The following is a 26,149-nucleotide window of genomic DNA, read 5'->3' as shown; positions in this document are numbered from 1 at the left end:
GAAAGCAGAAACCCAGACAGAGAACACGTTTATTGTAGTATTGGTCTGTGGTTTTAGTTTGGTGCAAATTCATTGTCTTCATAGGAATTTATTCCTTTTTGAACTCCTAGAAGTGAAAGCAGAGACCCCGATTCATCTCTGGTGCCAACTGTTATCTTTGATGTCTGCCTTATGTAGAAAAGCTGTTGAGATGCAGGTTTTTATGGAGACTTTCACACACTAAGGCTCTTAATAGAGGAAATAACAAAGACAATATCACTACAAATCTAGAATCTATGCTTTTCCACAGAAGTAAAAGCACAGTGCTTCTGAAGTTATGTTTCTTGTCATTGATAAGGTTGGATTTAAGATGATGGAAAACTCATAGGTTTTAAGAGGCTGTGTGTTCTGACCCCATGGTTGCTATGTGTACGTCTAAGTATGTGTGTGTGTATATAATACTTGTTATATGCATATATATCATACTCAGTTTTTTTGTACAAATGCGCCATATTACAATAACTTGCCATATTTCTGCCTCAACCCCATGCACATGCTCAGACCTCCAGCCGCAAGCCCTTTTACAAGAGGTGGGATTAGACTCACGACATGCCGAGCCTCTCCCTTTTTGTGATCAAAGATGCATGGCCGGTACCTGGCAGCAGAAGCACATTTCAGCCCATTGCTTCCCTGGTGGCTCTTCCCATCCAGTCTGGCACCTCCTCTCACGCAGCCTGCTCGATGCCTCGATAAAAAGGCGTGATAAACCCGGCCGCGGCCACTCGGGAAACTCCGCGCTCCCCAGCCGCAGGCAGAGACCCGCACCGCCCCAGCTCTCCGCACACAAGTTCACGCTCGTGCCTTCTGGCTTTGAAGCCTCCAAATTTTTTTTTATGGCAGGTTGCTGCTTATCTCGCCTTACATCCAAATTGGCTTTTGCCTAGAAAATGGCACTTTTAAAAATCGGGATGTATATTCTGTCACTTGGAGCCGATTGAAGGCATTTTTTATCTTCTGAAATATTTTCATCTTATTTGAATATTCTTGCGGAAAAACAGGTCTTTGGATACAAACGTGCAGCAAGCAGGAAGCTTTGAATGTATCGGGTCTGCTGTCTCCCGTGTAGCGATTGAAGTGCTTTCAAGTTACATTGCTAACCGGGTGGGAGGTTTGCAAGCAGAGGTGGAGATCAGAAGCCAGGGTCAGTGTGCAGCGAGGTGTCCTCTGGCTACTTCTGCGTATGCACCAATGATAATGTAAAAATTAGCTTCTCTTTTTGTCTTTTTAACACATACTTGGCTGCACAAACTAAGTATTTGCTAATTGATAGCATAGGGTGAAATGTATTCTACAGCAGCTTTTGTGGCTAATGTTTTCTTAATGTCTATTATAAATAAATGAATTAATATGAATATTCTTAAAATAACTATCAAAGCTTTTTGCTGACTTCATTTGGTCTGGAGTTTGGTGCTTTCCATGAAGGACCAAATAGTCTTTCTAGCTACTCATGGAGAACATAATACATCCCTGCTGTTAAAATATATATAGATGCAGTCGTGCACATACTCACACTTACGTATGTACAGCACAATAACAGGTTCAGACGATCCATCTTATTTTTATATGCAGTGTGCGAATAGGTGTGGGTGTGTGTTAATGTGTTTTGGCAGAAGGAGAAATGTTTCTCCAGAGGCTGGGGATACATGTTGAACAAAAAACAGAGTATTAATTTGCGCAGGTAAAAGAAGCAGCGTCTTTAGAGACGTACTAAAGACCCTCTTGTTCCTTGTGGTTTATTTTGTAAGTCTGTCCTGTGCAGCTTGTGACTGCTGTCATTTGCAGCCTCCAGTGCATGAGACTGAGGAAATCACCCTGAAAGACAATTTTTTTTTATTTTAATCAACGACAGCAGGGACAAAAATAAACAAACAGCTAATGGGCAAGTGCCAGTAGGGCCGCTCTTTTTTCCCCTCCCCCGGCCCTTTACCTCAGTGGATTCTTGAGTGCTTTGCTGCTGTCAGATCAAAGAGTGGCTGTACTTCAGTCAGCGTTACAGCTCTTAGATCTCACCTGCCTCTCGCTGGAATCACGACTGTCGCCGACGTGGGATGCTGTGTCAAACAAGCGCTGTGAATGCAAGGGAGAGCAATCACACAGGGGATGACGACAGGTGCATTTATGAAAGCTGTTTGGTGAGATTTGCACATTTTTGCTGTCATTCGTGTATTTAAAATAGGAAATAAGTTTCTTGGGTTGTTGATATGTGTTCCTTCAATGCTTCCTTGGTTCCAGCTGTCAGTTCCTGCAGTGTTAACAAGGGGGGCTGTGAGCAGGAGTGCATTCAGCTTGGTGAAGACCGCTACAAGTGCCAGTGCCAGCCGGGCTACCAGCTGAAGAGGGATGCCAGATCCTGTGAAGGTAGGTCCTGCGTTACCTGTCTGGAGACAGACATTAAAGGCAATTTAAAAGACCCCAGGATAGTGCTTTGGGTTGTTGGATTCGTTCATATTTCACCCTGCTTGCCAAAAGCAGTTTTAGGAATCGCTTATTAACAGGATTTTAAAATGACACGTGTTTGAGGTGTGAAGTTCACATTGAGTCACAACTTCAAATGAGATTTTGGCCTCATAGACCCCTGGCTGTTCGTTGCACACTGATGATGATGACATAGGTTAGGAACGTAATTGTGTTCTAATTCTAACATTTCATTACTCATCAAGTTGTATATAGAGTTGGCCTGTATAACATGTTTTATTCTACATAAAGACTTCTTTATCTGCTTTTGGCTTGTGTTGCTCCTAATCGCAGTCCCATTCATTCATCCTCCCCTTCAGGTTTCTAAGCAAACACTTTCACAAGCAGAACAGAAATGCTACCTTTGGGTTTGATTGTTGGTTAGGGTTTTTTTTCTCACATATCTTAGCATATTCATCAGTTTTTAAGGCAACCCCCCCTTCCCCAACACAAGCGCGCACACAGTACCCTTGCATATGCCAGAGAAAGATAGGGCCAAATTTATGGATTTACTGCGCTAAAATTCCTGTCACAAAACCGTTTCCATATGGCTTCTCTTCTGCTCAGAGATTTTATATGCTGTGTGTAAAGTGTAAGTAAATCCTGCTGTTCAGCTTGCTTCCAATTCACGCTGTGTGCAACGAGCACTTGGCCTTCGGTTCTGGCCTCCCCAGGCCCTGCCCTCCGCAGAGCCTGCGCACACCGCGCTGCAGCGAGCGCCCGCAGCCAGCTCGCCTCACCGTCTCTCACCGGGTGGCCACTTTTTGTTCCCGAGACTGTCGGAAGGAGTTGGAAAATAGGAGCTTTAGTGGGAAGAGGGCATCACAGACCTTCCCCCACTGTTCTCCAGTCCATTTCCAAACCTCTCGCAGCTCCTCCACTGCCTCTCCCACTCAAGGCATCCTTGGCCAAGGCAGCTGGGTATACAGAGCCCTGCAAAAAAACTCTTTGGCTTTTTTTCGTGGTGGTGTGGTGGGACAGAGGTTGGATTGGCAGGGTGTAAGTATGGCACTGCCTGGTCAGGTGGGAGTTGTCCCTTTTGGGCGGTCATGGAGCAGTTCAGACCTCTGTTGTTTGGAGGTTTAGAGCCACTTCACGCTCTACCTATCTCAGCCGCCAGCAACTGGTTCAGCTCAGCAGCAAAACGAGCAGGCTCAGTCCCCTAATTAGTGAGGTTTTGCCACCACACAGACAGCTGTGGCCATTCGCTCCCTTGTGTCGTGGGGCTGATGAAGGTCAGCCACCCACCGAAGGCAGCAGTTTGTCACCAGGTGGTAGTTACTGAACAGTGGAGAGGGGCCAAGGTCAGATTTGTCTGCGGGTAAGACCTTATCTGGAGTTCACGTGTATGCCTGGTTACCTACGTTCAGAGTGGTGTAAATCAAAATAGAATAGTGCACCCCCGCCCCAGGACAGCTGTGCTCAGAGGAAGGAGAATCTCTCTCACAAGGAGAGCTCAGCTGCCAAAATGAAGACCAAGTAGGATGCTTTTCTCCCATAAATACCTTGGCAAATAAATGCCTGGGAGAGAAAAGTGCTAGGTAAGGCAATGGACAAGATTTTTACAGGAACAAATGATCGTAAAGTGGCCATGAGTACATTTCGGTTGGCAATTAGAGATGTTTTAAGTAGAAAAGGTGGGAGGAGGTGAGCCTGGCTGCTTTTAATTTCCACGGGTGGAGAAACTACAGGGGGCTAGCTGTACTGCCAGTGTGGAGTCATCCCTGCTGACTCTTGGGAGCTAGTACTGCACCCCATGGCCCTGAAAGCCTGTACAGAACCACACAAGCCCAGCAGGGTGGTGCAGCATTCAGCATGGAGGAAAATCGACGGGATGGAGTGGTGTGGCATCAGGCAAAATTGTAAGATAGCTGCAGGGGTGAGACATGTATGGATGCAGTCAGCAGTGGCTGTGCTAGCTGTGTAAGAGGGTGGGCTATACAGGATGTGTGTTAGAGTGAATTCCCCATTGGGTTATCCATGGGTGGCAAGAACAAATATCTTTCTCAAGCCACTTTGAGTTTTCTTTCTGTAAGTCAATGCTCTTTCCACCCCTAACTTTTCCTGCCATGAGAAGGAAATTTTACTCCTTACCACTTCATATTTTCTCCACATAAAGTCTTGCTGTGAGCAAGAAAATTAACTTGATAAGGCCCAGTTCTCTTTCTTTAGGTGCTTTAGAGGTCATGGCAGATAGGACTGGAGACTGTTCTTTACAACCTTGCAGTGAAGGTCTGGAAGGCCCACAGCACACACAGAGCCAATACTCATACTTCACCAAGAGCATTGCTGCCATCCCAGATCAGTGCATCGCCACGGCTTTTTCAGATGAGGTTCCTGGATGTTCTGGGACTTCTAGGAAACAAAACCATTCCAGTACATTTTTTTGCCATAGTGTTCACAGCTTGGAATAGAGCTTTGTAGGATGGAGTCTGTTATCTACTAAAGTTAAGTTAAACAATAAGAGACAAATATGTTGGAAAAAGAACACTAGTGAGCTATTTTTAGCTTTTCCTGAAACCTGTCTATAACAGGAAGGAACAGACGTGTCAGTGGAAAACAAGTCAATCGGAGGTTGCCTTATGTCCTGAAGATCTTTCCTTTATGAACATTTGTCTTGTCTAAGGACTTTCAAGACTGCTATCTTTATTCAGATTACTATGTTTTAGTAACATCTACCCTATAATTTGTTATTTGCTTGTTGTCATGTCACAGAGTATTACAAGTTTTACTCTATGCTGTAATCATTCTCAAATTAAAGCTTTAGCTGCTCTGAAAACCTTTAATAATATGCAGGTTTAACAGATGCTGTTTGATAGTGATTTCTTTTAGTTTAACCAAATAGAAAAAGAATCGGCAAATAACTCGTTATTTTATATCGGCAAGGAACAAGTTCTTGCTTGAAGCCAAATCCTTTGTAGACTGCAAATTGTTGAACTGCAGAGCCAAGTTGTCAGCCTTGAAAGCGTCATGTAGAATGAAGTGCTGCTGTCCCTTGGAAACCTATTTGCAACCTATTGTGCTGAAAGTCCAACACAAAATTTCAGTTCTACATCCTTAACAGTGTTTTGTTGTTTGTTTGGTTGGCTTGGTTTTTTTAATATATCAGATTTTGATATGAAAACTCTGGCTTTTAACCCAAGTCAGACCTGTCCAAACAGTCCCGTTAGGTCTGTTTTGGTGTGTGCAAAGTCTTTATTTGGGTAAATACATCTGTATGCTTCCAGCAGGTACATGTTCCAGAAATAAACTCACGAACCACAGTGAAACCTTTGAAGTGGAGGCTTCTGTACACACTTTATAAATGTGTTTCTAAGTACTTGCCACTTAGAGCAACTTATCCTTGAAATAGTATGTTATTGTCTGAGAAAAGAAAAAAATCCTGATGTGCAACATGAATGGCATATGGGTTTAGATTGAGGGAGGGTTTTTAGGGCCCTTCAGCATTTATTTCCTCTAGAGACTTTTAAATACACATTGTTCCATGGCGAACTCCACCCTTGTATGTGTTTATGGGTTCACACATTAGAGTGCTAATTGCTGTTGTTTAGAGCAACTCTTGAAATCTGCTCAGTTACAGCAAAATAAGAATAAAATGTACTTTTCATGTCCTACTTCCAAAGTGTAATACGAGCCCAGTTTCCCGCTGTTTAAGGCATTGTTCCTGCTCTATGAAAAATGCCGTCCAGCAACAAAGAAAATAGTGCACAGAAAAACAACGGCTTTACTATACACAAAATTCTGTCAAGTATTTTTTTCCTAATCTAATCTCTTACAGCTACAGTAATCTTTGCTGTTAGTTGTAACGATGGCAGGTAAGACCATTTTCAGACAAAAATGTGACCTTTAAGTTGACAGTGTGCTGTAATTGGTTTCAGTGATAGACCCCTGCACAAGTGGGAATGGAAGATGCTCACAAATCTGTCAAAATGAGAAAGGAATTGCAAAATGTGAGTGTCATCCAGGGCATTATCTTTCTGCAGACAAAAAGTCCTGTTTGGGTAAGAAACTGGACTGTTTATTGGAAAGGAAGGTATTAATCAGTGCTCTGGCTTACTGAGCTTGGAATGGAAAGCTATATGTTATTCAAATATATGTATGCATTTTGAAACAGCATTTCTGTGGTATTTATGTCAGCCAGTAGTCTTGAAGGACCATTTTAGTAATGAAAATTACTCTGTGATCTCTTAAATCATGCTTTCTAGAGACTGGATTTGTAGATGCTGTACTGTTATTCCTGTAGGGTCCCTTTAAAATAATGCCCCAGATACAGCTCCTGGAAAGTTGGTTCAAGTAACACTCTGAACCAGGTCACTGAAAACCTATTTAGAATTCAAAAGGCTTTTTAGCTGGAGAACTGTTTCCATATTAATAGAGAAACTACTGTGAAGGAAGAAATTGTGAAGTGTGAGATTTCCAAAGAGAGGAGCTTAAAAAGTTGAATTCCAAAGTCCTGTATTTAGTCTGGGATTTTCAAAAGGATCTAAAGCATTTCTGACCTGAAATGTGGGGGAATTAAAGATCAAAATACCTGCTTTTCTTTTGCAATATGAAGCTTGGAAGCTAGATAGTTTATCAGTTTCAGGAAGTAAAAGGCACTTGTGGACCTCATAGTGCACAGATTTTTAACAGCCTGGTCAGGATCAGGGTATGTATTCAGACACTAATTTTAAACTCTTCCTTTTGAAGACATGGCCACAATTTTGCCAATATTTAAACTGTTGTTTTATGTATAGAGGGTGCTGGGTTCTTTGCAAAATATTTACTTCCTACCCGGAGTATTATAGTCCAGTTGTCTGTAAACCCTCCTTTGAGTAGCACTGCACAGCTCAGCGATTCCCCTCTCTTACTGGCGTTACTCATGAGTAAGGTTACTGAAAAAGCAAAGTATTTTCAAGTAGCATAGACACTTCAGTGATGATTAATAGGTGGAAACAGCAGTGGGTTTAATACTAGGGTCAATATGTTACTCGTTTTATCTTGAATGCATGTTGACAATTCTGTTAATTTATCTATAAGCTAAAGCACTAGGTAGCTTGCAGCGTTATATATGGGAACAAATTATCTTCCCAGCCTCATGGCAACAGTCTTTTGAATCATTAAGTATCGTGTCTTACCATGGATATACAATTATTGTTTTTTCTCCTAGAAATTATTCAACGTCTTTTGCAAAATTCAAGCTGCTATTTGACTCTGGAAACCGAGCTAGTAGACAGAGGGCAACTAATGTGTCATACTTTAGCTATTAGCTGTATGTGCAAGATAGGAAGAAACATGTGCAGGATGGTGACTGTGGTTCAGTTTTCCAACTTTTTATTTTTCTGTTTGAAAAAGCAGAAAAAGAGAAAAGAACATTTACAGCATTTGCCAACATACTCTACTTGCAAAATGGCAATTACAGAAAAAGGAGAAATAACCCATTTTATTCTAAACAGCAGCTCCTCACATTGCTGCTTCAGAGAAGCTGTCATTTATCCTGAAATTTTCATGAGTTGGTGTGTGGTGTTTGCACTGCCTGGGGCCTCTTTTTGCAAGTAGGCTGATTGCATTCGTAAAGCTCCTTGTGTTCAAGTACAAGGGGCCATGAATACGGTGCTGGTTACAGCACAGACGGAGGAAAAAATCTGTTAGTGGTTTGCTGTGGTAAAAGGTGAGGAGCTGCACACCGGACTGTTCTCTCCCGTGTGCGAGACACTGACCCAGGACTGCTGCAATAAATAATCTGTATTTTGTGAGTGAAATATCAGAACAAGAGGAGAAGGAGGAGGTAGGTTAGGGGTTTGCCATGTGCAAGATAATTCCAGTCTTTGCACAGGGGCTGGCGTTTTCTGCAGCTGTGTTCCACAGCAGCAGTATTTAGCATAAGGTTTTGCTTTGCTTTTATTCAATAATTATTCCTTAAAAGTATTTTTGCATTCCACTGAGATTTTAAGAAGATGGATGCCTTTGGCATTTAACTCCACAACGCAGACTAGTGGGTGTAAAGCTGAGGAAGAGACTGCTTGACAGAGGACTGGGCAAAGAATGTTCTCCCCACCTACAGCCCTTCACCTTTTTCCTCTTCTTACAGGTGGGGCAAAACTCCCCTGGCAGAGTAGGTGCCTCCCTGCTGCACCTTCTGTAGAAGCAGCTGCGTGATTCAGGGATGTGACAGAGAAGATCTGTCTCCATTGTACCTTCTGAAACCCAGCCACCACTTAATCCAAATAATTTTACACTCAGAAAATAGTCAGCTTTTTCCTGCTCATTCATTTAACTATAATGGCATTGAGGACCTAGTGATGATTTTAGGGTACTGGGAGATAGGACTTCCTTCTGAGTTCTTCATGTGACTTCTTTTGTCATTGCTTTTTTTACAAGACTAATAAAGTTGCTTTGGCTGATACTGTAAACGTAACATTTGGTATTGTAAACGTTCACATGGAGAGGTTCAAAGTCAACAGTGTTTAGAAAAGAAGATTATTTTGGAGAATGTTGTTGTGAGTTCACTGTTCCTGGATTCATCAGGTGGTGTCAGCTGTAGGCTAAAATCAGGATGCTCTTTTCAGTGGATGTTTGGAAATACAGCTGTGTATGTGTAGAGCAGTATTATTTTTTATTTTAATATGCAAATGAATATTTTTGCCTTTCTCTCTGTTTTGTAGATGTTGACGAGTGTGCAGAAGGGAGAGCCAGGTGTGCTCATCGTTGTGTGAACACTCTGGGATCCTTCACCTGTGTCTGTAATCCCGGCTTCGAGCTGGGGGCTGATGGAAAGCAGTGCTACCGTAAGTGACACTTTTACAGCTATGCATTTCAGGTTATCTTACCTGCAAACTGCTAGGCTTCAGTTTTAATTCAGTCAGATTAGCACTCCCAGCAAAATGCTAAAAAGTATGCAAAAGCTCAAGCTTAATACGGTGTTCTTCACCTTCTGCTACTGCTGGTTGTGCAGGTTGGTACATTCCTAAGTGTTCACAGACCTTAATTACTGCATCTCAAAGAGTAAACAGCCCGGTTGGTTTATCTTCAGAGTCTGGTGAATTCTGCTGCAAAGCTACTAAAATATTGCTATTCTATAAAATATATTAATTCCTGCCCTCTTATTCTTTATGTTTCCATATTTTTTTATATTTCTTATATGCTGGATCTGATGCAAAAGAAAACCATCATGATGTTCCACTCTTGTCTTTATTTGTCTCAATTTACTTGTGTTCCTCCTGAGATTATTGAGACTGTTTAGTAGATGCTTTTAAAACAAAGGGAAAAAGGCAAGATTGGGGATGACAAAAATATTTGAACAACTAAAATGTCCTAAACTGAAGTGATACTGAGCCCTGTTGTCTTCCTTCCCATAACTCATGCCAGCGGGGTTTCTTAACCAACACTGCTTTTCTTGAGAAGGGGACTGACTCCCAGCGCTGTTAGTTGACAGGTAATCCCTGGGCTGTCCTTGAGGGCAAATTTAGATTAATAAAGGAGGTGATGTGGAAGAGTTGGTGTTATTATGGACCTAACATAAGCTCATTGGAATGCAGACAAAAGCATGACCTGTTTTAGCAAAGAGGTGGGCAAAGATTGTTCAATCTTAATAATACTGTGCAAGAACTTTCAGCACAATTTCCTTAGGAAAATATGCTGCATGCCAGGGAATTATTGCTTTCTTTAAGAATGTGCATATAAGAAATACTTAAGGATAAAATTCAGTTTCAAAGCATTAACATACATTAAAAACAAAAACCAATTACACGAGAGACATCCTGGAGAATTATTTCATAGGTGGTGGGGAACTGTGAGGAGTACAATGGTGGAGGAAATGCAATTAATATATAGATACAAAATCATCTCTTATAGGGATAAAAAATTGGCTTAGACCACTTAGATTTCATTGTGATTTTCTGATAATATTTTTCACCAAATCTCAGGGGACGGTGGTTCTCTGTGCCTTATGTACAATATTACAGAGCAAACAATAAAAATAAAAACATTCTGCATATATTTATGATCAGGATTATCCCAGTGTTTGAGCAATTTACAATCTTTGTTTATTCTTTCGTTTCCCCAGTGGCATGGGGAAGAGCTGTTATTCCAGTTTTACTGATGAAGAGCTGAGACAAAGTAAATGATGGAGATGGCGTATAAAGTCAGATTCTGCATTTGATTGGCAAGTTTCCTAAATCCCAGCTTAACACACTGGACAGGAGACTAGATTTCATCTCTGTGGTGCAAAAAATCTTACTATGCATGAAATGTATCCCTCGGTATATGTTCTCTTAATTCATACCCTGTCCCAGCTAGACTTGCATTTCTTGTTGGCAGGCAGGTTGCTCCCTGGGGACACAAAAAGAGGTAGGATGGGAGCCACTGGCACAGGTGTGTGCCTGGGCCGTGGGGCAACGCCATCCTTCTGTACCAGGTCTGAGGGCCCCCGCTCTGAGCTGGGCTGTTTCTGGAAGGACGGTGGCTCCTTTAGGGAGAGTGTTTCTCAGTTCCCCTACATATTATGGGAAATTAATTCCTCTCTAAATCGCTCTGTAACAAGATAATCCATCAAATTCTTCAAGAGAAACTTTATAACTGGCCTTATTGTTTCTTTTCATCCCAAATAAATCGTCTAAGGAAGTACCTGGGTGGGGGTGAGGTGGCCAGATGCTCCCTTCCCTGTAGGAGGGTTTCCGCTGGACCTGGCCATGGTGCTGTGAGGAGTGCCCAGCACAACCGAGCGCAGGAGGGGGGGTGGTCTGTCAGGGCGAAGGGGACTGGCGACAGCATCGTACCACCACCCTGTCTTAATTGCAGGGGGGACAAAGTCTTAGCAGAGGAGCTGCCGTGTGCCCCCTTGAAGGGACATCCGAGGGTCAAACACTGCGAATTGGTTTGCTCTGCGATTCGGTGTCAGGCTCGCCCACAGGACCCTGCCGTGGAAGTTTAAGATGTTTGTGTTTGGTGGACGTTTCAGAATCTGACTCTCTCCCATTCGCATACAAAACCAAAAGCTGCGTTTTGGAAAGCATAAGCAGTCTGGGTTGAGATGGGCCACCTGGGCTCCTCAGATGGTTCCTTTCCTCCTTTGAGGCAAGGGCAGAACTTGCTGTTGCGTTCAAACAAAACATAAATCTCAGGAAACCTGTGAACGCTCCCGTAGCAGGCAGGCTGCTGAAGTGGTGAGCTGGCTTCATGTTACCAAAGTTGAGAGCATCCTCTGTTATGACACAAGGAGACATAACCGGAGTTCAGTGACTCCAAAACGTGCTCTGCTCGGGTGTGTGTGGGAGCTGAGTTTATATTTCCTGCTACAGTGGTCGGCTTATGGATGCTTTTTTACAGAAGGCTTATTCTCCAGTGACTCTCCCCCTGTGCTTGCTTTTTAACATCCTTTTGATTTATTTCTCTGCAAGGCATCGAAATGGAAATTGTCGATAGCTGCCAGGAGAACAACGGTGGCTGCTCTCACCGCTGCGAGCACACAACTGCGGGGCCGCGCTGCTCCTGCGATGACGGCTATCGCCTCGAGTTTGATGGCAAAACGTGCGCAGGTAATTCATGGCAAATGCTGCATCTCTGCGGGAGTAGGGAGGTGATGTGGCAGGTCTCTCTGCAAGGGGACCCTGCAGGAGAGCTGTCGCTCAAGGAAATAACTTCCCATCCCCTTCCCTTCTTCTACATTTTAATTAATACTGTCCTCTGATGCTTCCTCCACTGCTGCTCCAGCCTGCCTTGCTCTGCGTGTTTGCTGGGATTATTAATTAACAAGGGGAAGGAGTTCTGCCTCCTAAATGGAAGATGACACTTTGGTGCATCACCAGTTGTTATGGCCGTATCTCATTGTGTCCAGCCCAAGTATTGCTTGCCTGACTTTTTTTCCCTCCCCTTCCTCAGCCAGTGACTGGGAGGAGGGTCGGCTCTGGCTGGGAGCGCTGGCACTGCGGTTCTGAAGTGCTTGGTGCGCAAACTCCGCTTTGTGTTATGGAAGTTGCTGTATTTCCATCAGATTTGCTCAGTGATGAGATTGCACTTCTGGCTGTGAGAAGTCTCACTCAGGAAGTGAAAGCAATAGAGTTAGATTTGTTTTTGTTTTGAGAGAAGAGCTTAAAAAGTCCTTCACATTTTAAATGATTTTACTATGTGATTTTTTTTCTTTTATCTTTTGTTGTTGTTCATGGCTTTTGCTATGCAAACTGTATCTCATTCTGGTTTAGGCTTGCTGTCACTATGTCATTAAAATTTTAAGGAATAGCAAAGAAGAAGCAGGGTGTTGGGAGGAAGGAAAGGAAGAGCAGGCATCACAGAGCAGTATAGTGAGACATGAGGAGAGGCAGAGAGCAGGAGCGCTGGTGAATGGGAGAAGCATTACCTGTGGGAGTCTTGCAACTAAAAAAGCCAAGTGCTGGAGAGAGGAAGGAGCAGGGGAGGAGGGGAGCATGGAGGTTTGCACGGGCGGTTGATGCTGGAGCTAAAAAAGCAAAAGCAAAGAAGGTCAGGGAGGCAGATCTGGACGCAGAGCCTTGCGGGGGTGGGCTGGGTTACGCACTTCTGTTTGTGTATGGATGAGAGCAGGCAGAGCAGCCTCCTGCCCGTGCCCCAGCTCACTGACCTGCTGATGGAGATTTCAGAGGGAAGCAGTTCCTCTGGACACAGCGAGGGAAGTGAGAGCACAGGGGAAGGGTTCGGCAAGGCTGAGGACATGAAAAGCTGCTCTTAACAGCAAAAATCTTTTTGTTGGATGCAGGTTTCACATTCCTACACAGACAAGGGGCTGTTGCTAGACCCCAGAGCAAGGCATCATCTGACACACTGCAGAGGAGCTGGGCTTGTGACATTTCTGGAAAACACTCCATGTTCAACTAACCTGCATTAATCATTTTCGTGCTGACCTCCTCACCTCAATTGATTAATTACATTTTCTTTCTCCTTTTCCTCCTGTTGGTGTTTTCTAATAATGTTGGTACTCCTTCCAAGGTTAATTGAGACACTGACCTTTCCCATCTGCGGCTGCTCGTGTGGGTAACGTTCAAAAGTGTTTTGCAGACTCAGCATTGACAAGGTGGTCCTTGAATGGCCGCCGACCCGCTCAGCAGGCTGCAAGGGTTGACACCAGCTGAGAGCCTGCAGTGAAAAGATAACAGCTCGATTCTCCTATCTAATCACTGGAACAGCAGCGTCGACGATACCAATTTCCAGATGGACACAGGGCAGGATAAGGCAATGGGCAATTAGTTATCAAAAAGTACAGTTGCACCTAGCAGGCTGCTGATGTCCAGCAAGGGCACTGATGGATCGGAGCGCTGTTTCACTGATAGTTTGCATTGAAAAAGGAAGAATGTAAAAAAATCCAAATGGTTAAACCTAAATTACTGTTGAATAGATGGTATTTGTGGGCCGATGAGACATAGTTATTGTCTGTTTTGTAAATTGCCTCGTGGCAGCTAAGGTTTGCAGCCAAGATGGCTCTCCCTGGGCATGGAGGGTACTGGCTGCTGGGGCAGAAGGTAGAAGGCAGCTGCTGTCAGGATTCGGACAGTGTTTTCTGTGGGTGAAGGGAGGGGAAGACGTAAAGGCATGTTCTGAAAAGCGCAGTAGCTACTGAGCAAAACTGCGGCAGCAGCTCGGACGGCGTCTGAGGCTGAACGAGCTGCCCCTTCCTTGCAGAGCTGGACGAGTGTGAGACCGGGGAGTCCTGCTGCTCCCAGTTCTGCATCAACTACGCGGGTGGCTACGAGTGTGCCTGCAAAGCGGGGTTCCAGCCTAACGCCGACGGCTGCGCCTGCGACGGTGAGTCCTTTGATACCAGTGGCTCGCTCTGTGCACAACAGCGGGTAGAAGAAATGCTGATAAAGCTTGTCACAGGGCTTTGTGGGCATTTCCCTAATAAGAGAATCAGTGACCATACACCAGCTTTGCCAATAAGGTTTTACAAACGTGTGATTTCCACTTCGTGAGGCTGGAATACAGTAATAACCCAGCATCCAGCATGGAGAAGCAGGGCTGTGGGAGACGAGCCAGCAGAGAGGAACATTTCCTTCTCTCTCCATGGACACTGTATATTGATGTGTGTTAAAGACTACTTCTATGAAAGGAGAGCCCTCAAAATAACTGAAGGATCAACTGAGCTTAACAGCTTAAAGCAGCTGTTTTCACTTGAGACAAAAACATAGGTGAAATAATCCGTTCCATGTTGCCCTGAAATGTTTTAATATCTCCAATAGTAGTGAGAAACTGAGAGTCCCAAAGTACTAAGAAAATCGGGTTTTCTTACATGCAGAATAATTTTTCAGATGCAGCCAGGCATGGAGTGCACTCTTCAAGCAGAGGTACTTGCGCCTAATCAGCATTTACATCTGTTTTTTCTAGATGTGGATGAATGTCAGCTAGATAATGGCAACTGCGACCATTTCTGTGTTAATTCTCTGGGGTCATACGAATGTGCATGTAAGGAGGGTTACAGGCTTGGTCTTAACAGGTGGTCCTGCATCGGTAAGTTGTTTTTATGTCTTGAAGGCCATTAAGTATTTCCCACTGATTTAAAGTGTGAATTTGGAACTGGGATTTTCACAGATCCTGGGATTTTAGGAGCCAAATTTGAGCCACCTCTGAATGGGGCCAGGGGAGGGCTACGTGTGACATGGGGATCCCAAGTTCATCCTCGAGTAGTGGGTTTTGCCAGAGATTAATGGGAGATGAACGCTTAAACCCACTGGAAATGTTTGAAAACCTAAACCTTGTGCTTTAGAAATAAATATTACTCTGACAGTTTTCTTGCACTATTTCATGAAGTTTAACATGCTGTGGAAAAAAAAAGGTAGCCAGATTCTGCTTCGATGAACCACGGCAAGTTTTCCACTAAAGGCGATGGTGTGATTCTGGACTTCTGCCAGTGTAACCGGCACAGAGTTTAGCCTAGCAGCTTACTTCTATAACAGTTTAGCACCTGCTAAACCTTGGGCAGAGTTTAATATTTTAACCAACACCAAAAAGAAAGCCAACTGATTTCCCATCATTTTGAGACTCAAATTTTAGTTTTTCTGAAAATAAATTGGACAGCCAGCCTCACTCTATATTTGTCATCTCCAAAATGAGCTAAAGTAATGACCTTAATTAACTAAAATAATCTCAAACTTCAAGTGAGGAAAATTAAACTCCTTGTTTAATTTTTTTTGGACTCTGCAGGACCAGACTTTTATTTCCAGAAGAAAGGAAAGGGAAATATATTTTTTTTCTGCCCCTTTTCTCTTATTTGGATAGTAGAAACACTGTTTATAAATACAGATGAGAAAATGAATGGGCTGGAGCTGCTGTGCAGACTGCACAGGGGTGTAGCTAGAAACCTACCAGCATTAAAAAAAAAAAAAAATTAAAATGAAAGGCAAGTGTCATGGAGGAAGACTCAGGGCCAGATCCTGTTGGCATGTGTGTGTCAGCCCTAGGTGGAGATGAGGCAGATGCCGAGGAGGCGGTGGGGCTCGCTGGGGCTCCGGGGCTGCAGTTCAGAGGTTCCCCCCAGCTCCTTCGCTACGCACTTGGTGCCCTCTATGAGGATGAAGACCCACGAGGAGAGCTCACCCTGGTGCAAAGGGTCGGTGAGTGAACAGCATCATTTCTAGCCATCACAGCAAACTGGGGGAATGGGCTCGGAACGAGGATCCGGGGCAAGAGTTTATGCAGGGCTCGCTGAGTTTAAGCTGTCAGGAGGAGCAGAGGAGGGATGAGCATTAATCCTGCTTTCTGCCTGTCCTCCGTGCCAGCAGGGAGGAAGCATCACATGCGCCATCCCAAATGGGGTATGTTTGAGGAACGTGGAGGCTCCCCAGTCACGGCTGCTGCTGCCTGGATGTGGTGGGGGGGATGTGGAGGGAGGCAGGGGAAAAGCGAGCAGCACAGGAAGCAAGGGGTGAGAGGCTTCTTGGAAAAATTGGGTGTCTGCACAAAGCCCTGGAGGCAACAGACCGAAGAGAGATGCTCTTCCTCCCAGGGACGAGAGGATTGCGTGGGTTTCTGCAATGCACAAAATCAAAAAACCACCAAAGTTGCTAAGTTGCTCTATTGAGAACAAGCCCTTGGGAAACACTCCTATGGGGGCATGTGTGCCTGTTTACAAGCCCTTTTATAATACTTGGAGGGGATTTTGCTCAAATTATTTGTATTCTTGCTTGTGGTAACACACAACCCTTTGGAGATTCAGGTCTCTTAATGCTATGGGCGTGTTCTCCAGGAAAAGCAAGGACCCATCCACATGGAGCTCAGGCTGGCCAAGGGCTCAGCACAACTGGGGGCAAACACACAAGTCACAGGACTGGGTGCAAAGCAGCTTTGCATCCCACCCGGACTTCGCACGACTTCTGTCTTTCCACTTGAAGCTGGAAACTTCCCCACTTGAAGAGTACTATGAGTTGAAACACTGTGCTTGCTTTCTGATGAGTGCAGCATGTGCTGGTGGGTCACCAGGCAGGAATGGGATTTCTTATTTTTGTTATGTATGTCCTGTGATTTTTATATGAGCTCTAATTACTCATCTGAGAACTGTGCCCTACAGCAAAACCCAGGAACTGGTCTTGCCTTTAATAAAAGATTAACTTATTTTTATGAGCAAAACTGTTAAGACCTCCCAAATCACATAGCATCCAGCCAGACTCAACGACATCGATAACCAATTGGGAAACTGATAAATGAGATAACCACAGGCAAAATTATCAGGCCTAGAAACCACAATCAAATATTTATTGACCAGTTTTTGCATGTTTTATTTATATTTAGCCACATAAATTTGGTTGTAATCAGTCATAGCTGAGCATCTGCACTTTTTCTAAAGCTGAGGCTTTTCAGCACGTGATGATTTGTAGGAAAAGGTGATGGAGAAATGAAACTTTTAATGGTGTAGTAATTTCTTTTACCTCCCAATTATTAATTTATTTCTTATGCTTTCAAACATATTTTTGTGCTGCTATCTATATTATAAAAATGCCCATGCTTTAGCAATAAGCTGATGCAAGTAATTAAATATTTTCTATAGCTATTTTCTATAGCTTGTATGACTTTTAATGTAGAAGCATGACATTTTTAATGGTAATCTGTATTCTTCTCCTAAAGTATGAATTTGTAACTTGTTCCAAGTGGGAGCACTGGGATTCTGAATGTCTCTGAAAGCTTAGGCATTTGCTCAGCTACAGAAAAAAGGAACAGTTGGGTGCTGAGACCTAGAGGAAATCTGGCCTCACATAGAAAATTGCTGGTGAAAAGCAACCAGCCTGCTGACTTACTGTTAGCTGAAATAATCTGCCAGCTCGCTTTCGGGTGTTGTTCAAAATCCCTTTCCAAGAAGCCTCCAGCCACAGCCATAAAGCCTCGCAGGCAATAAACTGACCGTGTCGATAGGATCTTAATGTCACTGAGGTATTTTAGCAGGGAGCAACATTTATTTTCGATGCCTTTCTCAGTGGACTCCACAAAGGGAGACCATGAAGGTGCATGTGCCTGCGGGTGCAAGGGAGAAAAGGGGGATGGGGAGGCTGAGGAAGGAATGCAATTTCGTATAAGGTTTCCCATATAAACCAACCCTTTTTTTCATATCCATGAAGAGAAAAAGGAACTGATAAATGTGTATTATGCTTTGTTTTCCTAGAATAACACTGAAACTATGCTGTTAAAAATATCACTGAAATAGCACCGCATCCACCTACTGCAATAGAAGGACAAAAAGGATAGCCTAGCAAGGACACAAGGAGATTCTCTCCCAAGAAATACTTTTGGTTATATACAATATTATTAAGCATTATGTGCAAATTCAGTTTTTCTGAAGGTCAAGTATTTGTTTTTAAAAAGTATTTTTAAGTGCTCTTTGGGGAATTACAGTATTTAAAGGAGAAAATTCTAGCTAAAGTCACAGCTTTCCTTTTGTTTAGACTGAGAATTTGAAGAGGAAAGTTTGGGAATCTGCATTTGGGACTGTCTTTTGCAATGAATCAGTGGTATTTGCAGCAGCACAATATTAATGTTAGCAAAGTGAATACTTTTTTTTCAGACTGTAAATTTTGTGTAGGTTCCTTTTGCACTTGTGCATGTGGAATGATAGGCAAGAGCTTGTGGAAATGTTCTGTCTGGATGCTCACAAAGCCTTCTGTATTTATTTTTTTTCATTTCAGTTTGCCTTGATAGCACTTTTGGCAACGACTGTAGCTTGAGGTGTGAGGATTGTCTGAACGGAGGCAGATGTAACAGTGAACGCAGTGGCTGTGTTTGCTCACCTGGGTGGACCGGCATTATCTGTAATGAAAGTGAGTACGGTGTGCTTGAAAGGTGGGGGCTTTGTCTTAGTGCTGTGACACCGCAGGCAGGTAGAAAATACAAATAAGCTGGTTTACTTTTAATCTGTAAAGCTCTCTAAGGTACACAGCTGTCTCAGAGGTAGATCAAAATTTTATTGTAATGTGGCACATTAAATAGAAATTGTCAGGGATGCTACTGGATATGATTATGAACCCTCAAACAGTGAGGTCTTTGCCCTCCAGTGCAGTACGGTACAGTACCCCTCCTGAGTATTTGGTTGGTGTTCATTCCTATTCACTCTGCTGCTAAAAAGTGCCAAAGTTTGCCTGCCATGCTTCGTTCCACTTGCCTCGCTGACGTCCAGAAGTCTGTCCCAGCAGGTGGTGTGACAATCTGGGTGGACATGTATACCAAGCGTCATTTTTTTCCATTATAGCATCCCAAGACATTAACTTCTTTTGTTTTTCTGTGTTGGTAAACTTGTGCCTGGTTCTTTTTCTTTAGCATTCTTTTTATTACTAGCATCGTTTTCTTGGGATGGTTAATTTTTAATATTGGAAATTGTATTTTTCAGAAATCTCTTCCCAAGTCAGCCAGTGCCCTTTGTAACAGCTTTTTACTCTCCTGCTTCCTGGCAGAAGATCTTTGTGTTTCAGAAGTATGTGTCAAAACCAACTGGAAAGACAGTAGCGGTGATTTCTTGATGTACCATGCACTGTCCTTCATCTGCAGTTTGGCAAAACTTGACTGTTGCTTGTCTGCGACTTATACAGCCGGTGCCCTGCATGTTTGCGGAGGGTCCCTCCATTTCCCGGTGTATGGCCTGATGGGCCGTCATCCTCGGAAAGTCTCTGCTGTCACTGATGAGACAATTGATGAGGAATTGTTGCTTAGCATCAGTAGGCAGCACTCTTCAGTTAATTACCATCAGGATTATTTACGAGGCATCATCACAAGGACAGAAATATAGAAAAAACAGCAAATTATTGAAACTAATTCTCCATCTGTAGTTATTTTGTTCTACGGTGTGGAATATCCCTTTGGCCAGTTTGGGTCAGCTGTCCTGGCTGTGTCCCCTCCTTGGCCAGTTTGGGTCAGCTGTCCTGGCTGTGTCCCCTCCTGATTTCTTGTGCCCCTCTAGCCTTCTTGATGGCAGGACCTAAAGAACTGCAAAGTCTTTGACTTAGTATAAAACTACTTAGCAACAACTAAACCCATCAGTGTGTTATTAACATTATTCTCATATTAAATCCAAAATGCAGCATTGTACCAGCTACTAAAAAAACCCAAAAAACTATCCCTGCCGAAACCAGGGTAGGGGCTGATCATGAGTTTGGTTTGTAAACATATGGGGGGCAGCTGACAGAGTAGGAATGAAGAGGATTAAAACGATAATTTCTAGTCTGCCTAAGACAGGTCAAGCTACCAAGTTTCGGATATTCTTGCTCCTATTCATGGTGCTCTAGTGGTTTAGGATGGATTATAAAAATTTCAAGAGAGGTTCCAAATACTTTAGTTCACTTCATAAATAATAATATTATTGCTCTGTATTTATGGTAGTTATAAATGCCGGTAATTTGGTGGAGTTTGCCTCTGGAATGTAAAGAACTTTAATGGGACTGTGTTATTAAGCCAAACCTGCCATCCGATGAAGTAGGCATTGGCAATGATAAATGCAGTTATAATGTGTGTGAATTAGTCATATGTGATTGCTTTCACTCGTTTCTTTTGCTTTCTTAATATACAGTATAGTTTACGGGTTAAGGGTAAACTAAACAGTTGAGAAAACTGGAACTAAATTTCTCTAATAATGTAACAAAGAAGCTGAATGGAAATTGATGTGAAATGTCAAGTTTCTTAATGTACATTGATAAAATGTCAGTTAAGTCAGATGACTCCAGAACTGTGTTTACTCGGCTAGCTCAGGCTGCAAACACAGGAGCGAGGCTTCATTTCACGATCTGTTTTGTGCAGGAGCAATGAGGGCTTTAGGGAAGGAATCCCACGCTGGTCTGGATCCATTGCTGCCACGAGCACCGGGGGAATTTCAAAGACTATGTAACAAACCACAATGTTATTTTTATAATAGTATTTGGGAGAAAACCAAATATTTAAAATACTTATCTCCAAATATTCAAAACTGTGCTCTGATTTTTAAGCTTTGTACTTGAGGCGATTTCTTTTGAGCCCTGTGCACTGTGTGGAGGGTAGCCTATACAGGCGAGAATTTGGCTAAGTAACACAGTACTTCACATAAGTAAGCTTGGTTAATTCAGGTGTCCTTTTAAAATTATCTAGTAAATATCAGATGGATTTGCATTACCACATATAGAAAGAATATGGCTTGGTTTAGAGCCTGCCTGACTAAAGAGACACTCTCCCTGCTTGGTTTTGATGACTGCAGTCTTATTTTGCTTCATTTCTAGCAGAACGAAAGGATTTCTTGGCCCATCCATCTTCCCTGCTTTCTCCGCAGCTTGCTCCCCCGGGACGTATGGCAGAGGCTGCGCCGCTGTTTGCAAGTGCCAGAACGGAGGCTCCTGCGACCCAGTGACGGGGCAGTGCCGCTGCCCGCCCGGCGTGCACGGCAAGCTCTGCGAAGATGGTACGGCTGCCCTTGTCTTGCCAGCTGTCCTGTGTGCCTGACACCTCACCGCTTCCCCCCCACCCCGTTCCTGTCTAGGTGTAGTTGTGCGTGGTACTGTAACCCTGCGGCGTGCCTTGCAGTGGCTCTGGGTTAAATAATTAGCAAGACGGAGGGTGAGAAAAAGCAAGTGCCTGGTGAGGATGGGCTGCGCAGTGCCCAGGTCAGCACTGAGGCAGGTGGTGCTTTCTACAGCAGCAACTGAAAGACAGCCGATTTGGTGTTCGTGTTTTAACCCTTCACAGCTAACGCCTTGCTGTGTTTGTGCACTCCAAAGGTTGCCCGAAAGGCCTCTTTGGGAAAAACTGTAACAAGCCCTGCAACTGCGCCAACAACGGCTATTGCCACAGGCTCTACGGCGCCTGCCTGTGTGACCCTGGGCTCTACGGGCGCTTCTGCCATCTTGGTAAGTCCCCATAATTTTTTGGCTCTCTTTTAACACATGCATGACATAACGGTCTTGAAAACTTGACGTAGCGCATAAAACAAGCAAGGCTGTGGGCTCTGCGAGGAGCTGGGGGCAGCAGGAGGGTGTGACTTTTGATGTGTGGTGGGAAGCCCCAGAAACTTCATTAGTCTTTCCCTTTGCAACTAATCTTTGCCATAAGGACTGAGATTTCCTGGTGCACAAAGGCGGGGGCTATAGTAGGGTTAGGCTGGGATGCGCAGGTTAATGTTAGGGTTGCTGGTGAGGTTAAAGTCTAGTTGGAATTAGTGGCTGCTGATGCAGTTGGAGCTGGAGCTGAGGAGCAAGGCTAGCTGGTGCAGGATGAGGATGGAATGTTAAATGGGAATAAAAAGAATCAAAACAAAAATGTTGAAAAATAGATGGTCACGTTTCTTTGCACTTACATCTATGCAAGATTAAAAAATCGTTGTGTGATTGTTTTGGGTTTGGTTTTTTGTGTGTGTATGGAAGCTTTTGTCTGTGATTGTATCCAAATATTTTTTCATTAAAACTAAGTTTTCTTTGAAACATTTCTCATTCTTGCATTCACTATGTATTGCTTGAAATGAAATGAATTACTTAATAATGGAATCATGTAAACTATATTTTACACACCCACACATTAATAGGCACTGTCATAGGAATGTGGATGTATTTGCTGAAAGTAAAATGAATGTTTTGCTTTTTGCAGCAGTTGCATTCTGCAGCAGTGTGCAATTTCAAATAACTCATGCATAATTACAGAGCTAATGATTCCTTTTCATCTGGCTGCAGCCTGTCCCAGGTGGGCCTTTGGAGCTGGCTGCTCGGAGGAGTGTCAGTGCGTGAAAGAGCACACGCTGGAATGCAACGCGAGGAACGGGACTTGCACCTGCAAGCCTGGTTATCACGGCAAAAAGTGTCAGAAAGGTACACTAGAAAGCCAGATTCCCTATGTTTGCTTATTCCTTTGTCCTAGCGTTACTTCGCATTCTTCCTCCCATCTGCTTTGTTTGGTGGCTGCTTGCTGCTAATATATTGTTATTCTACTAATTATTTTGTCTGATTTTTCATTTGGCAAACGCCATGAGTACCTTCTATCACAGGGCTTACAGGGACATTAAGGGGAATACATTTTATGATTGCAGGAGTTTTAGCCTGATCAAATGACGACAGAAATCTAGAAACTGAATTCTAATACAACCCTAAATAATGATGGTTGTGGGAGTTTTCACTTTTGTTCTTCCCTTTCTTCACACAGGCAGTAAATAAGTGGCAAAACATCTATTTCATGGCTGTGGGGTTATTTGTAAACAGTTTCAGTAATGCGACTTTTCCTTCAGATTTGCAGGTCTTTGAATTCAACTTAGTCTTTGTAGTTTTTGGGGGGTAGTTCAAAGAGAATTGTATTCCACATTCATGTTTGCATGTCTCAGTAGCCCTCTCCAGACAGTAATAGAGTAATGCAATAAAGATTCTCCCTTCAGATTCCTCTCTGGGCAGGCAGAAACGTGTCAGATTTATGACACTAGTTCTAGGGGGTTTGGTGGAGAATAATAGTGATGATATTTAATATTTTTAGCATTCGTGACATGCTCAGTTCTGAGGGAGAGCATCCCTCGCCTGGCACTGGCTTTGCACCAAGGCAGAGAGCAGCAGAAGGTACAGACAGATAAGAAGAGTAATTCTGTAATGGCTGTAATTGTATATATCCTTAAGTATTCTGCCACTCTGTTTCTGGGTTGTATTTAAGCAGTAACCTCTTTGAAATGTCCATGCAAGTGTTTAATAAGTATTTACACTTCATTATCGGCACTGCTAATACGTACATTATAATACATTTTCTGCAAGTTTCTGCCAAATTGTTTTCTGACTTTTGTTCAGTTTTCTTAACTCTTCCTTTTTCTTCTAAGTATTCTGTAACTACTTGCATTTTCCAGAGTGCACGCCTGGCTTTTATGGGGCTGGTTGCAAACTGAGGTGCAGCTGTCCTAGTGATGTTTTGTGTGATCATGAGACAGGAGTCTGCAAACATCCATGTCCACCTGGGTTTCATGGAGAAAAATGCCGTTTATGTAGGTACTCACTGCATGTTTTGCTGGGAGGTACACTTTGGATGGGAAAACTTACTCAGGAAACTTATGTTCAGATACAGAAGTTGCAAATCAAAACGTACAGTTGTTGTTGATATGAGTTGGCAGATCCCCACTGAAACCAAACTGATATTTGGAGCCCAGGAACTGCTGTGTCACTCTGCTTGCAAAGGTCAAGGCAAGAGGCTGAGACCAGTTACTAAAACTAGCATTTGTTCAGGTAACTATAATTCTTTTTAGAGCTTCAGGCACAGATTTTCTAGAGCTCCGCTGAAATTAATGACAAACACCGGTTGCTGAGATGCTGATGCTGAGATTGATCACATCATACCGGCACAGCTCAGTTTAAAATCACCAGTGGTGGTGCCTCCCTAATGTCTTCAACATGCTGCCTCAGGCTAACCGTGTCTTTGGGTTTCTTTTGACCAGCTTGTCAGCCTGGGAGCTTCGGGGCAAACTGCAGGCAGAGGTGCAGCTGTGGAGAAGCACCATGCAACCCAAAGACGGGGCAGTGTATTTGCCCTACTGGGAAGACTGGTGCTACGTGTGAGCAAGGTGTGTAAGACATGGGACTAGGGTAGTGAGTGTCTTACTCTGGAAGACGTGGTAAGAAGTGGAATTATTCCGTTTGCCACCAAAAAACTGCTGCAATGCAATATGCTTCACTTGCAGAAGGGGTAAAGGATAAGTCTTGCTACAGAACATATGACATCCACATGTGGGATTGCTTGTAAAAAACAGAGCATGGTTCAGTCACCCTGACCTGTCTCTCTGGTCCAATTAATGGTGATTTGTATGATGGGCTGCGTTTATGCTAGTTGGGCAGAGCTTGGGACTGTGCTGCCATATGCACACAATGTGCCCCAGGAGCTGTTGAAGGGCCTTGGCCAAAGAAGCTGGGGTGGAACCAGCAAGCAAAGGACCTGGAAGAGAGGAAGGAATTAAAAAGGAGAGCATTATTGTGAGTAACTAAGTAAAGGGATGAAAAAAGTCTCGGGGACACTGCCCTACCAAAGGGCCGTGGGACACCCCTCTACCACTTGCAGAGCTCTGGCTATTGTGTGCTGAGGAGCATCTGCTCTGTGTGGAGCCAGGTTGTGGCTCACTGCGCCACAGAGCAGGAACCTGATGAGAGAGATGGAGGTGTATGGAGACCTGGGCTCACACCCAGTCCCTCAGGACTGTATGACCATCCTGACCCCCACTCAGCCCAGCAAAAACACAATAGCAGCCCTCTCCTCCTGCATCTATCTGCAGGTTACTGCCCTCTGGAGATTTCCTTTGCTGAGTGCAATAATTAATTTTTCAGATAAGTCCTGACATTACAGATGTACCATTGGTGGAAGCTGGGAGAGAGCCTTTGGGTCTCTCTGTAGATGTGTTCTCGCATGCTGCAGCACAGAGGCGTTGACTCTTTCAGAAGGTTTACTGTGACAGTGCTGTAGATCTGTGGGGATAATATAACCATCCTTTATCCAGCTTAGATTTGTCATTGGTTTTAAATTCTCAAAGGTGACGGTAGAAATCTGTAACTGCCTTGGAACAGAAAATGGCACTGGGGATATCTCATGTGCTTTTTTCCCTAGATTGCCCAGCTGGCCGGTGGGGACCAGACTGCCAGTCCTCCTGTGAGCCCTGTGCCAACGGGGGACAGTGCAACAGAGAAACGGGAGCCTGTGACTGTCCCCCTGGCTACACGGGGCCATCCTGCTCTGCACGTAAGTCCTCACATCGGCTTTCCCCATGAAAAGAAAGTCAGTTTGAAAATTTAGATTATGGCTTGTTTCCTGCCTTCTTGCTGTTTCATGAGATGCTTGTTACATTAGACAAACTGCTCCAAGATAAAGCACTCTTCAGCTTCAGAAATTCCCCAAGTTTGATTTTATATTACTTACTAAAGGGAGATTACAGATAAATGCAGATGACCAGCTAAAGTGCATCCCAAATGTTATCATTAGACCCAATTCCTGGCAATATGTACTTAGAAATAAAATGTTTAATAGCCACAATACTTGCATTATAATCCTGGTTGCAATATAATCCTGGTCTGCAAAGAGGTGCTGACCCGTTGGCCCATATGGCATCACTCAGGTTATGGTTGCAGCAACGCTCCTTGATGTATATAATTTAAGATTAAATAACAGTGAGGACGAAGGAGTAGTATCGGTGCTATCTCTGCAGATCCCCTGAGACCATGGGAATATGCTCAAGCAACTGCTCTGCGCTACTGTGGCACGGCTTGTTATCCAGCCT

The 26,149-nt window shown here is 43.7% G+C and overlaps 1 protein-coding gene across 1 annotated transcript in view; it reads left to right on the top strand.

The window, feature by feature from the left end:
* The window catches only part of LOC121097071 (multiple epidermal growth factor-like domains protein 6), a 200,837-nt gene that overhangs the window by 135,751 nt on the left and 38,937 nt on the right, over positions 1-26,149 (top strand). The window contains exons 7-19 of the mRNA XM_040613813.1: positions 2,272-2,397; positions 9,138-9,260; positions 11,871-12,008; positions 14,122-14,244; positions 14,824-14,946; positions 15,891-16,049; positions 18,609-18,740; positions 21,209-21,337; positions 21,654-21,782; positions 22,599-22,733; positions 23,744-23,878; positions 24,326-24,451; positions 25,483-25,614. Coding sequence (XP_040469747.1) covers positions 2,272-2,397; positions 9,138-9,260; positions 11,871-12,008; positions 14,122-14,244; positions 14,824-14,946; positions 15,891-16,049; positions 18,609-18,740; positions 21,209-21,337; positions 21,654-21,782; positions 22,599-22,733; positions 23,744-23,878; positions 24,326-24,451; positions 25,483-25,614 — 1,710 coding nt within the window. The remainder of the gene's footprint in view (positions 1-2,271; positions 2,398-9,137; positions 9,261-11,870; positions 12,009-14,121; positions 14,245-14,823; positions 14,947-15,890; positions 16,050-18,608; positions 18,741-21,208; positions 21,338-21,653; positions 21,783-22,598; positions 22,734-23,743; positions 23,879-24,325; positions 24,452-25,482; positions 25,615-26,149) is intronic.

This window comes from Falco naumanni, chromosome 13, assembly GCF_017639655.2.
Source record: "Falco naumanni isolate bFalNau1 chromosome 13, bFalNau1.pat, whole genome shotgun sequence".
NCBI classification, from domain to species: Eukaryota; Metazoa; Chordata; class Aves; order Falconiformes; family Falconidae; genus Falco; species Falco naumanni.
Note: the sequence above shows the minus strand (reverse complement) of the source record. Positions and strands in the feature narration are given on the sequence as shown.